We start from the raw sequence: 12,919 nt of genomic DNA on the forward strand, positions 1-12,919 counted from the left end.
TCATATCGTCTACGTGGTCATTTCGAGTTTGGCGCTTTTCGAACCCTGGCGTACGCTGCTACTCTTTTGTTTTCTAGTTCGTAAAACTGTCGTTATTTAAATTATGGCGCTGTTCAGCCATTGCATTCTTACTGCTTGCCAACGAGGAAAATCACGCACTTCTGAAAACAACTAGAAATTTTCTAGTTCGGTTAAAAAAAAACAATATTTTGATGGTTCATCAAATAAATTAATGGTAAGAAAATATTTATTTACATTTGGAGCTGACATTGTGAGGAAATTTACGGCGGATTATGTCTTAAATCGCTTCCGCTCCTCAATTCCCATATTGTTGTTTTATGTAGTCCAGTTGTGATCTCATTACTGTTCTAATTTCAAATCTAGAACATTTTAATTTATTCTAGGTATTTTCATAATGGCCGAGTCTGTAGTGCCAGCAAAATCTCCTGCCATTATTAAGGAGGGCTGGCTACTAAAAAGAGGTGGGTTTAGCATAACAACAATACTTACAATCTTATTGTTGTTGTGGATACTTGCTAAACATTCCTTTGTTTTTCAGGTGAACACATAAAAAACTGGCGTCAAAGATATTTTGTGCTGCTAGATGATGGGTCATTACTTGGATTCAAGCACAAGCCTGAACCAAGCATTGGGCTTGCCGAACCACTCAATAATTTCACTGTAAAAGGATGCCAAATTATGAAAGCTGTAAGAAATTTAGCAAAATGCATTTGTTGTGGGTTTTTTCCCAATTTTAAAACAATATTCACAATACCCCCTTCAACTATAGGACCGCCCAAAACCATTCACTTTCCATATTCGTGGTCTTCAGTGGACAACTGTAATTGAAAGAACTTTTCATGTTGAGTCAGAAAAAGAAAGGTGTGTGAATGAACAAAACTTTTTATTTCAGATTACATAACAACATATAATCTGAAAGTGGATTAAACTAATTATCTAAAAAATTATGTTGGTATTATAGGGAAGAATGGATGGTCGCTATAGAGCATGTGGCTGCGCGACTTCATACAGATACAGATAGTACCGACGTAGATATGCCAGCTGTATGCGAAGAAAACGATCTGAAAAACTCTTCGTCACCCTCATCTCTGTCCAATAAAATGGTTTCTTCGCCGATGGATTCAGGAAATGATGAATTTCAAATGAAATTTCTCATAACCGGAACGTCTAATCGACCCCATCATTCAGGAAAAAAGAAAGTGGTACGTAAATCAATTCATTGAACTGACTAAGAAACATCGGAGTTATAGTTAGTTATTTGTTGAAACAGCGATAATCCAGTTTTTATTTTTAATCTAAAACGACGTATTATATTGGATTTTTTGTTGTCTTTCCTTTATTCACATTAGACTTTGGAAAATTTTGAATTTATCAAAATGTTGGGCAAAGGCACGTTCGGAAAAGTCATTCTTTGCCGAGAAAAAGGCACTGGGCACTTATTCGCCATAAAAATCCTGAAAAAGGAAGTCATTATTGCGAAAGATGAAGTTGCCCATACGCTGACGGAAAACCGCGTACTGCAAACCACCAACCATCCTTTTTTGATTGTAAGCGACAGACTTCATTCATCTATATCTTTCGTCCTTTCATTCACATCTGTTTACATTCTCTAAAAAGGCGTTGAAATATTCCTTTCAAACCGCTGAAAGACTGTGTTTCGTAATGGAATACGTCAACGGAGGCGAACTGTTTTTCCATCTTTCGCGCGAGAGAATTTTCTCTGAAGACAGGACGCGATTTTATGGAGCGGAAATTGTTTCAGCGCTCGGTTATCTACACGAGCAGGGAATCATCTACAGAGATCTTAAAGTATAATCATTGTTTGGAATTGATTATTCCTCGCAAATCTTTTAATATCTGTGCATATCTATTAATTGTTTCAACTTACAGCTGGAAAATTTGTTACTCGACAAAGATGGACACATTAAAATAGCCGATTTTGGACTTTGCAAAGAGGACATCACTTACGGGCGGACGACCAAAACGTTTTGTGGAACACCGGAATATCTTGCGCCCGAAGTGCTCGAGGACAACGACTACGGAAGGGCAGTCGACTGGTGGGGTTTAGGTGTCGTCATGTACGAGCTCATGTGCGGCCGTCTTCCATTTTACGACCGTGACCACGACGTTCTCTTTGAACGCATTCTCTTGGAGGAAGTTCGATTCCCCCGAACTCTTTCCCAGGAAGCCAAGGAACTTCTCGGCGGTTTGTTAGCTAAAGATCCTCAAAAGCGTTTGGGAGGCGGCCCTGAAGATTATAAAGAAATCACTCAACATCCATTCTTCTTGCCAATCTCTTGGACGGACCTCGAGCAGCGAAAGGTATTGGTTGTATTTGTTTTCATAGTTTTCTCTTTTTTTTTTTCATCACCCATTGAATTTGTCGTCGCAGATTCCACCGCCGTTCAAGCCGCAGGTGGTGAGTGAAACAGACACTCGGTATTTCGAATCGGAATTTACTGGCGAGTCAGTGGAATTGACACCACCGGATCCCGGGCCGCTCCACAGCATCAGCGAGGAAGTGGAACCGCCTTGCTACTTTGAAAAATTTTCGTACTGTCCCGAAGCCAGTTCCACTTTAGGTTCCAACACGTCGCTCACGCACGCGGCTCTCGGCTAGGTTCCGCCTTGCAATTTCTTCTCGAATCCTTCGAAAAACAAAAACTACAGAGCCCAGTTATAGGGTGTGCATCGCAAATCGTGTACACACTTGCCCTGCCAGTGCCGAATATTGAAGCCGGTGTAAAAAAGAGAACCACACGCATGGTCTCTTGTCTAGAATAGACGGCGGGTCTTTTGCGGGACTTTAGCCCGACAAGTAAAAAAATGCATTTAGTTAAAACAGGATTGGGGGTCTAGTTCAGAGACAGTCGCCACGGTTTATTCTTTCTTTTATACCAATCCCTTCCGACAAATTCCGGTGCAGCTGGCCTTCGATAGCCTCAAGTCAATCGACCGTCGTACCGACTTAGAAGTAGAATATACCAGTAAGAATGAAGACATCATTTCCGTTCAAACATTAAGGGGGGGAGGGAACATTTCAACTAATTACCGTCTAGAAAATCGTCCGTGTTTTTTTTAAAAATAAGAGGTTACCAAGTTAGTTTAGTACATAGCTCCTGTCTTTCCCTTCTCCAGCTGCCCTGTTGACCTCTTAATAATTATTGAGAAATTTTGTTGTTTCTTTCTTCCCTTTTTTGATTGTTAAATTGCGATCTTAATCTTGGTAAAAACCCACCCAGTGAACAGTTAATGAAAAATGGGGGATTGTGTTTGCTTTAATTCTTTGTCGTTGGTTTCATTCGTTTATTACTTCTTTTCCTCTCCCTCGATGTCCTCCTTCCCTATGAAAAGATCAAATTGTTCGTTTCTTCTTTTGACACCTCCACGAATTACAGCTCGCATGAGGGCTGGTGCCTCCTCCATTTGTTATATCCTTCTGCCTCACAACTGTTTCTCGAATCCCTTTCTCTACCGTTTTTGCTTATCATTGAAAAATTGTGAAAATGGCATGGAAATTCATTTTCCTCGTTTCGTCTTACTTCTTGTTCGGGTCTCTCAAAACTATGCACCTGAGGTTACGCGTGGGACTTTTTTTTTACTGTTACAGTTGTGTGTGTGTGCGTGCGCTCTCCTCCTCTTTTTTGCTACTGTATGATACACATTTTCTGGGAATCGATTCTAATTCATAATTCTTCTTTTAGACGTCAGGAAATTGTACGCGCGGGAGGAATCGTTGGCTGCACCTTGAAAGCCAGTCGTTTCTATGATGCCATTTGTATTTGTTATTTAGTGTGTCGTTTAACCATTGATGGCGGGCAGCCACGTGCCATCTGTCCTTCATTCCAAATTGACTGCAGGACAGCAGTTGGTTGAGCACAAAGTGGACGTGCGACATGCAACAATTTCATGTCGACAAAACGGTTGAGCACTGAAATGACAAACACATCGGTTTCCCCCAGTTCAACGACAATGCAAATCACACATCTACTACATTTGACTAACCGTGGCCATAAATGATGTCATACCAGTGACGTTTTTTTTGTGTGTATAGGTATACTGTAACGAGTGCAGTGTCCAATATCAATGGCTTCCAATACTGCAGAGTTAGACGTCGATTATCGACACGGTGGAAAATAAAACTAAACCCCTTAAAAATCCCAGATGCCGAATGTCAAGAAAAATTACCTTTATTGTGTGCATACTTGACTAGACTAAATACATGGGCATTGTGGCCGGGGAAAAGAACCTCTCGTTTCTCTGCTGCTCCCGGTCTTCAAGTCCCTCCATCACGATGGTCCCCCTTCGCGATGGAGGAGCTGCGCAGGAGAGGATGTGCAGTGTCGTTGCGTCATGGAGGGTAAAAAATGGAGGGGGGGGTGGGACGATGCGGCGATCAATGCCACCGACTGCCAAATCTGCCTCAGTGCTACCGTAAGGCTTGCTGCTGGTGTATAGAGGCTCGAAAGCTTCTAGCCCGAAAATCGAACGACGACGGGCTCACATTCTTTTCGGCTCCCAATCACTTTTCAGTCGTGTTTTTTCAAAGTGCACTCATTTCCTTATCAAACCCCTATTTGAACTCATTGCAGGTGTGTGTCGTGCAGTTTGCAAATAACGGATCGTGGCCCGAAAAGTGTCTTGTGTGTTCGTGTTGGTTTCTACGGCAACTCTAGTGGCGACCACCAAAGGACAGTGCTGGGCAGCCTGAGAAGAGGACAACGGCCACGTCACTTGGACGAGAGATGGTTCCCCAATGCCTCGATCGCTTTAGAGCAACGACACAGCGAACAACAGGGAATGGATAGAAATGGCTGCAAGGACGACTAAATAGGTGATAAGGTGCCCCCAACCAGTCGAAAAAAAAGGAATCGATCGATGCGTCGAGTGGTGTTGCACGAAAGTTTTCTCATAGCCAGCCCAGCAGTCGAAACGATTAAATTCATTCGTCTTTTTTTAATTTTGATTTTTCCATGACTGGCAATCACATCCAGCTCGCATACATATTCCGTTACGTGATTGTCGAAACGGACATTGTTACCGACGTTGTGGATCATAGCCTCGAGCAGTTGATTGTGCCTATACATGTGCAGCGTTGTTGTTGCTCGTACTCTCTGAGAGTTATTTAGACGAGCATTATAATGGCTAACAAGACAGCACGTCAAAAGAAACTAGGGCCGGCTCCGTTCGCCTCCTTTGAGGACTCTTTTGACGATCTGTCCAGTCCCGAATCGAAAGGCTACCAGCCCATGCCGGAAATTTGCGAGGAGCGCTACCAGCAGACGGACAATATCAACGACGTTTCGGCCTCCACTTCAACAGCACAAACGCCGACGACGCCCAGGATCGACGTCGAACAGGCCAGTAGTCCATCGCAGGGTGAAAGTGGCGATTCGACTCCCGAGAGGGAGATTTTCGGCCTGGACATGGCCGCCGACAATGTGACATCGGCCTTCCTGGAAGGAGCGGCCGATGTCGATCTCCGATCATCCGGTGCCGAAGGAATGGGCATCCCGTACTCGACCAATTCCATCAAGGGAAGACTTTCCAGGAACTCGTCGCTCCTGGCAACAGGAGGCAAATCGGCCCCGGGATCAGTTGGCAGGAGTGGTGGACAAGCGTCCAGCAACGTCGCCGAGGCGCCGCCCGGCAACCCACTGGAACGGAGGGGGTCCATGGGGACGAGAAACAACCAGCACGCCACCGATCCTTTCGCATTCCCGTGCCGGGAAACGAGACTGTCTTCCATCTCATCCAACGTGTCGGCAACGTCCGGCATGTCGTTTCTGTCGGCCTTTTCGGGCCGTCGCTCGCCGTCACCGCATCGAATGCAGCTGGAAACTTCCTTCTGCGGACCCAAGACCTTGGCGGCCGCTGCGGCCAAAGAGGCCGAAGAAGAGGAAGAGCTTTTAGAATTTGAGGCGTCACGACGCCCGTCTCTGTTGAATCCAAACACTTGGCTGGGAGACGGGTCGTCCAGCAGATGCGCTTCGCCGATTGGCACTCCTTCATCGCCCGGCTGCATGCGGGCCTTTATGTTCAAGTACGCCACAGAGCCTCGGTCGCGCCCGACCAGTCCAATGGGCTGGTCGGCTCCGTCGCCGGCAGCCAGTCTCAACCCGGCCAACAGCGAATTCGCCGGCCCGTCTGCCCGGTGGTTGGCCTCACCCAGATGCCAGCGACGCTCATCTTCGCCTCATCGGACCCTGGTCGAAACTTCGTTCTGCGGCCAAATGCAAATGAAAGTGCCTGCTGATGACGATGTGGCGCCCAGGGGGCCTAGCCCTATGCCCAGTCTTGGCTCACTTCTCTCCATCCAACCCGTCAAATACGCAACGGAGCCTCGATCCAGGCCGGCTAGTCCCACCGCTAACAAGAGCATTTTGAATTTGATGCCCGTAGCGGCCGCCGGTTCTCGACGCGGGTCTCAATCGTTGCCGGGCGGGAATCGCTGTGCATCTCCGATGATCGAGACGTCCTTTTGCGGCCCGAAACATTTGGCCAGACGGGACAGCAAAGAAGATGCAGCAGCAGCAGCACCCAGTCCGGTTCCGTCGACTAGAGCTCCTAGCAGCTTATCGACAAGGCCTTCAGAGGCCGGAGGCCCGGAAGGATCGATTGGTTTGAGGCCAATCAAATACGCGACTGAGCCTCGCTCTAGGCCGGCTAGTCCCGTTCCGTCTGCCCACCACCACCAGCCCATCGTCACAGCGGCTTCCATTTCTCGTAGTGAATCGCCAATTTTAATCAACCGGACGGCCAGATCCCCTTCGCCGCATCGCATGCGAGTCGAGACTTCCTTTATCGGAGCCCAGCAGCAGCAAGTCCGTCAGCAGGATTCGGTGGCAGGAGCCAATTACTTGCCGGCGGCCAGGGAGGTTGACCATAACGTCACTGAAGTTTCCATCCACCCGCAGCCAGTCAAGTACGCCACCGAGCCTCGATCTCGCCCAGTCAGTCCTTGCGGTACAATTTTGAGTCATCATTGCCCGACTCCCGATCGGGATCGACGGCCCGTGCGATCCCCTTCGCCGATGATTGTCGAGACCTCATTCTGCGGATCTAAACTGGCCGTAGAGGACGACGACAACACTCCACTTTCACGTCCAGCTATTCATCCGAAGGACGTCGATCCGCCGGTCAGCAGCAGTCAGCCGACCATGTCTGTTAAATACACAACGGAGCCCAGATCGCGGCCCAGCAGTCCCAGCCTGCGATTGTTGAGCAACCACTCGACTCCAGTGCCCGACCGTCGAGTTAACCGATCGCCTTCGCCTCATCGGATGCTGGTCGAAACGTCGTTCTGCGGAGCCAAACAAATCCCCCGCCAGGAAAGTCAAGTCCTCGAGGCCATCCAGCTGGTCGAAGCCGCTCTGCAAAGACGGAAAAAGGACGAAGAGGACGATGACCGATTATCCAATTCCTCCTGTTCCGTCTCCGATATGCCGGCCATGATGCGCAATCATCGGGAGGAGAATATTAAGACGACGCAGAGTAACAGCTCGTCGTCCAGCCTGATGGGAGCGACGGACGAGAATAAGCAGACGGTCGATTTCGCCACCCATTGGCCGGACCAAGTTGTGTCCGAGTTCGAAGCCACTTGGCCGGTTCATCATTTGTCGACGTTTGAATTGTCGCCGGAGAAGAAAAAGTCCAGGTCCTCTTCAGAAGACACGGCCAGCCCGCCTTCACAGCACAGCAATGGACATATCGCATTAATGCTGGCCAGCAATAAGGCAGCCTCGACGGTCGCCGCCTCGCCAAATCCGGTCCGTCCGGGCCGTCACATGCCCAAACCGGTGGCCTGTCCCAAGCCGCCTCAGAGTTTCGTTCCTCAATCCGATTCGTCTGCCCAGAGTTCACCGTTAGCCTCTCCGGCTCTTTCGAGACGTTTCGAATCGGCTTCACCGTCGCCATCGTCTCCGTTCCCGAGCCGGCGGACGTCGGTGGGCAGCACTTTGAGATCGAATCAAGGAGCCGAAGAAGCCCAAACGGATCAGCAATCATCAACGGCTAATCGTGAATTGAGCAGTTGGGCCAAATCGGCTAAAGGCGGAGACTCTTCCGACGACAGTCCAGCACATCATTCGCAACCGGAAAGGACGGACAGCAAGAAAGACGGACACAAAGGCCGCAGCGTTCTTTCCGTGCTATTTGGCAAGCGGAGCGGAAAGAGCAGCAAGTTAAAAGACCAGCAACCAGAACTCGAAGCTGTCGATGAGAAATTGTCAATGGCGTCGTCGGCGGCTGGCCGTCCAAACGGCCAAGAATCCGGAAGTCGAATGTTGAGTCTGCCATTGCCTTCGCGCGATTCGTCACCCGGCCGATCGCTGGGAGATTCCGGCGACGATTTGGACGAAGGCGATGCTGGATTCCAGCACCAAGTTTTGGATACGGGAAACGAGTCGGGCGATAATCTGGTGGAATCGGAAGAGGCCATTCCGTCGGGTTCGATTCAACCTCGCAAAGAAGAAATCAGTTTCTTCCATCAACAGGATTCGATCGAGGAGGAGTTGCCGTTCGTTCCGACAACTTTGCCAATCGAACGCCCTATCGCTCCGGTCATTACGCCCGTCCGGATGAGAATAAGCGAGCTGAAAACAACGCCCATTCAGCGACCCCGTTGCTCCGTTTCTTTCGGACCGAGTTCCATCAACGATTACGTCAAAATCGCCAGAACGGATAGCGTCATCGCCGCCGGAGAAGATCCATCGTCGGGAGGAGTAGCTCTGGTGATTCCCAAAATCAAAGTTTCGTTACCGAAACCGGAACGGGATGAATCCGTGGACGATTTAGCTGCATCAGCCTCGACTGTGGCCGTCCCAGCTGTCAAAGTGACGGTGGGCAGCGTCTGTAGCAACTGGGAGGCGTTCTCCGAACAGGTTTTTGTTACACGGAAGCGTTTCCAACATCAGGGGACGACGAGTGTTGACGATGCGCCAGCAGAGAATCAGCCGCCGCCGCCGCAACAGCCCACCAAATCCAGTCAGCAATGGATCAACGTGGAAGAGATTCCCGAACCTGTCAAAGAAGCCAAAGCCATCATAGTGATGGTGAATAATAAAGCCAAAAATAACCAAGAGTCAACTCTGGTGGTTCAAGCGAATAAGCCGGATGAAGCGACTGACACAAGACTAGAGCTGGAAGAAGAAGAAGAAGAAGAGGAGGAGGATCCGGAGAAGATAAATCTAGTCCTACCAGTTCGGAAGGATTCCGTCAGCAGTGAAACGGCGCTTCTGAGAGAGATCGAAGAAACTGAAATGGAAGAGGATCGATCGCCTCCGCCAGACGATGACGAGGCATCCGTTTCAATTCGCCAAAGAATCTCCCAGTCGAGGTGATTGCGCACATCTTTTCTATCGGTTATATTATTCAACTTTGTCCCGGATATACTGTAGAACATTTTCTTCCCTTTGCGCATCCTTTTCTCTTTTGGTGTTTGGTATTTCTTTCTTTCCCATTTCTTTATTTCTCCTTTTATCTTTTTCGCAGCTAGCCGAGCAGGTCGAATGGCTTTGTTATTATTTTATCACGTCAATCGCCTATGTTGTTATCGGCTCTAGCTCCTTATTTTCTATTTCCAAACGGTATAGACACGAGTAACCGGCAGCATTGGCACCGATCCGGTATAGTCGTGTTACACAAGATCTGGAAGAACAAAACAATTAAAGAACAAATGTAACTTATATCTCTGTTCGGGAATACTATAAGGTTATCTATTCCCTCCAACAGTCATGCGTAGTCGTAATTCACGTTCTGTTTTATAGTGTTTTCACGGCTAGGAGCCGCCCCCCCCCTCCTCTCTCTATCCATTGACTTTTCAGCTCAACGGTTGTCATAACGCTCCCCACCCTGAAAAAATATCTGCCCTTGCAAGATATTGATTAGGTACCGCGCTGCCTGATTTTGTGTAAGGCTTCGCTCGGCGCTCCTTGAAAAAAAAACGACGTGAAGGAAAATCCTATGGCCAATCGTACGCTGTTGACTTATGGTTATAACATTCGCCATTATTTTATTGTGAACTTATGACTTTTTGGTTTTTCTTCAATTCAGCACAGAGACGATCGAATAAGGCCAGGCTTCAACAACGTTTGGCAAAAGAACGAGGGACTGTGTGGTGAACACATTTATCGATTTTTTCTGGTTGGGAGGTTGCATCAAAGAAACTTGGTTCGTTCATCAAGCGGCCAAAAGTTGATGGAAAGGATATGGAAACTCTTGTACATAATAGAGAGACAGGAAAGAAGCGAGTATATAGTGTGGTTCACGGTGCAGATTTTTTCGTTCGCCCGTCTTGTGTGGCTGTTTGCAGACTCTGGTCTTGCTCACGAACGGGATGTCGTACTATACGGCGCTCTACTCCCCAATCACTGGCGATCTCTTTTGTAATGCCAAAGGTCATCGGGCAGCGCGCTCTCTGCGCAGTCGGTTGTCTTATAGATAGACTCTCTCCCTTGTCTGGCGTTCCCGGAGGGAGAAATCTATCGATGCAATACTGGGTCTTTGCCAGTTATTTAATAACAAAACTTGGAAGACAACTTTCCCCCAAAATATGTACATGTACCCAAACCGAGAAAAAATAAAAAAGACAATGACAACACGTCAAAGTAGTTGTCATTTTGTTATCGTGTTTGAAAGCCCCGCCAAAAAATAAAATAAAAAAGACGCGCAACAAAGGGACCTGTACAAATTCTGTTACAATTTTCTAACTCTGCGTTTATATATAAATAGCAGAGTTGTCGATCGAGAAATGTATACACACAGACTTCCACTGGTTGAGTATTGATTTTTGTTTTTATTTCGCGACAGACGTCCCGCTCTTATATTCCACCATTTGCTCCCCCCGTAAATCCTCTCCCTCCGCATCCTTTTGTATATGTACCATGGCTCATTCTCCGCGTGGAAATGGTCCGCATTTTCTCTCTTCTTCTTGTGTTTTGGCTGTGCAGCCCTCCATTTCGGTTCAATTGAATAACGCACGACCGCGTCAAATGTGACATGCCAAAAAGTCATCAGAGTTCGTGAGACCGACAGCACAGATATTTACGACCATACTCTTGCATTTTCTTTCGCCAATCTGATGAATATAGCACTACTAACTTTCCTTGGTATATATATTTGATAGTTCTCTGGCCGAATTGGATAACAACCTGGACGACATGGAAGCCAACGCTCTGGCACAGTCCAATTTGCTCTCGGTTGCTCCATTTGGCATGGATTTGGACGTTCACAGTAACCGAAGTTCGGTCGTAGCTCCGGTACTACATTCACAATTCTTTGATTACCACATAAAGATATCAATATAATAATAATACCATTTGGCCAACTACCATCTTTCGCAGAGTGAAGAAATACCTAGTAGCAGTCCGGAAGAAGAGTCATCCATATCAACCGAGTAGACGTTATTATAGCATGGCGGAGAGGAAACGCGAATCTGTCAAGCGGAAGAAGCGAATAAATGTCATCTTCGTTTTATAATCGATTCCTTCGCGTCTAAATTACAATTCGGCCATCGTTTGTATATTGTTATATTATTGCCATATACCCATTGGAGTTAGTATAATCTATCATATAGTGTCGAGAGAAGCGATAACCGCAACTGCCAAAACATGGCGCGGCGTGATGTCCGCCGTCTGTTCGTTTTCTGTGTATGTGCTGCTGCTTTCTATATATCTGCCTCCGCCGCGCTGTCTTTCGCCGGACAACAGAACAAATCCTGTGGACTCGGAACAAATTCTCCCCCTATAGCTCTCTCTCTCTCTCGTCATCAAAGTGGCATTGTGTGTGTGTGTGTCTAGTCATCTGCTGCTGCTAGCCAGTCAATTTAGTTCCTGCTTCTCATTGGAGAGGACAGTTAATAACTGCCAACCAACCAACAAGATTAGGAAACCATGTTGTTGTTGTGTTCAAATATATATATATACATCAGTTGCCCTCTATATAGTATACTCTCCTTGTGCTGTGTGTTTCCATAGAGTAGCTTTTTTGGCCCTCCCCTGCAATCTAATCAAGCTAGATATAGGTCTTCATTTTATTGGCTGTCGTAACTGAATCTAACGTCTCGTAATGCATCATCAAAAATGCTATTGGAAATGCCATTGATCAAATCTAGTAATAATTAGAATATATTCGTAATAGTAATAACTATTTGTGTGTTGAATCGATATGTACATACCGTTCATATGGTTTATACATTCAGATTCACGATAAGAACATAATGATATCTAGTTCTCCCGTCATCTCTCTTATTATTATTATTATTGTCTTAGTATTATGGTTGAAACCTTTAAATGATTATCTGGTGGGTTTGCTTTGATTACTTGTTCGCCTCCCATCTCCCAGAAAATAGCTTCCAGTTGTGTTGTGTTGTGTTGTGTAATATAATAGTGGAGATGATCGCAGCGCACCGGTTCGCTCAACAAACCGCGTTTGACATTTCATTTTCCGTGTGACTTTTTCCCGACCCAGAAAACCAAAATCGCCGTTATATTGATTTGTTGTTAAACTTAAACCTATATTCCCCTTTTCTGTTTGAAATCATTTCGTTTCATTTTCAATGCATCTCCTACCATCTCCCTAATAATATAAACTGTATAGGCCTCCTTTTTATAACTGATTGGGTGTATTTTATCGGTGTGTCACTATAACATGATGTTTCCCCTTGGCTTCTTCGTTTCATTTTGATTATTTCGATCTCTATTCCCTGTGAGAAAACATAGCCGTGACTCCCGTGAGAGATCCTTTTGATAGAAAAGGAAAGACAAAAGAAAATAACAATAATAAATGAATGAATACAAATTAAAAAAGAACGAATATGAAGGTATAAAAGGACTACAATTTTTTTGGACCTTCAAATAATGCAAACTAATTTAAATTTTAAATTTCTTGGAAAGGGATA

At 46.4% G+C, this 12,919-nt stretch overlaps 2 protein-coding genes across 3 annotated transcripts; both read left to right on the plus strand.

Moving 5' to 3' along the window:
* Window positions 1–59: 59 nt before the first annotated feature.
* LOC124341022 (RAC serine/threonine-protein kinase-like) lies at window positions 60–3,696 on the plus strand. Of its 2 annotated transcripts, none has more exons than XM_046793906.1 (9): window positions 60–235; window positions 385–482; window positions 560–708; window positions 791–882; window positions 983–1,223; window positions 1,371–1,568; window positions 1,639–1,830; window positions 1,912–2,343; window positions 2,414–3,696. In XM_046793906.1, exons 2-9 carry the CDS (start codon window positions 416–418, stop codon window positions 2,639–2,641), a joined length of 1,599 nt encoding a protein of 532 aa, XP_046649862.1. In that variant the 5' UTR covers window positions 60–235; window positions 385–415; the 3' UTR covers window positions 2,642–3,696. The 2 variants fall into 2 exon arrangements, with proteins under 2 accessions (XP_046649862.1, XP_046649861.1); XM_046793905.1 differs by having other exon boundaries at window positions 61–235; window positions 405–482.
* Window positions 3,697–4,466: 770 nt separating this feature from the next.
* LOC124340794 (serine/arginine repetitive matrix protein 2-like) lies at window positions 4,467–12,685 on the plus strand. The gene is made up of 3 exons (XM_046793467.1): window positions 4,467–9,358; window positions 11,147–11,279; window positions 11,364–12,685. Exons 1-3 carry the CDS (start codon window positions 5,163–5,165, stop codon window positions 11,418–11,420), a joined length of 4,386 nt encoding a protein of 1,461 aa, XP_046649423.1. The 5' UTR covers window positions 4,467–5,162; the 3' UTR covers window positions 11,421–12,685.
* The last annotated feature ends 234 nt before the right edge of the window (window positions 12,686–12,919 follow it).

Source organism: Daphnia pulicaria, chromosome 5 (assembly GCF_021234035.1).
Source record: "Daphnia pulicaria isolate SC F1-1A chromosome 5, SC_F0-13Bv2, whole genome shotgun sequence".
Classification (NCBI taxonomy): Eukaryota; Metazoa; Arthropoda; class Branchiopoda; order Diplostraca; family Daphniidae; genus Daphnia; species Daphnia pulicaria.

Excerpts from the sequence above, each read along its gene's own strand:
- LOC124341022 (XM_046793906.1), top strand. The coding sequence starts at position 416 with ATGGCCGAGTCTGTAGTGCCAGCAAAATCTCCTGCCATTATTAAGGAG. Across the intron at positions 883-982 it reads GTTGAGTCAGAAAAAGAAAG|GGAAGAATGGATGGTCGCTA; the intron begins GTGTGTGAATGA and ends TTGGTATTATAG. Across the intron at positions 1,569-1,638 it reads CCAACCATCCTTTTTTGATT|GCGTTGAAATATTCCTTTCA; the intron begins GTAAGCGACAGA and ends TTCTCTAAAAAG.
- LOC124340794 (XM_046793467.1), top strand. The coding sequence starts at position 5,163 with ATGGCTAACAAGACAGCACGTCAAAAGAAACTAGGGCCGGCTCCGTTC. Across the intron at positions 9,359-11,146 it reads CAAAGAATCTCCCAGTCGAG|TTCTCTGGCCGAATTGGATA; the intron begins GTGATTGCGCAC and ends TATATTTGATAG. Across the intron at positions 11,280-11,363 it reads GAAGTTCGGTCGTAGCTCCG|AGTGAAGAAATACCTAGTAG; the intron begins GTACTACATTCA and ends CATCTTTCGCAG.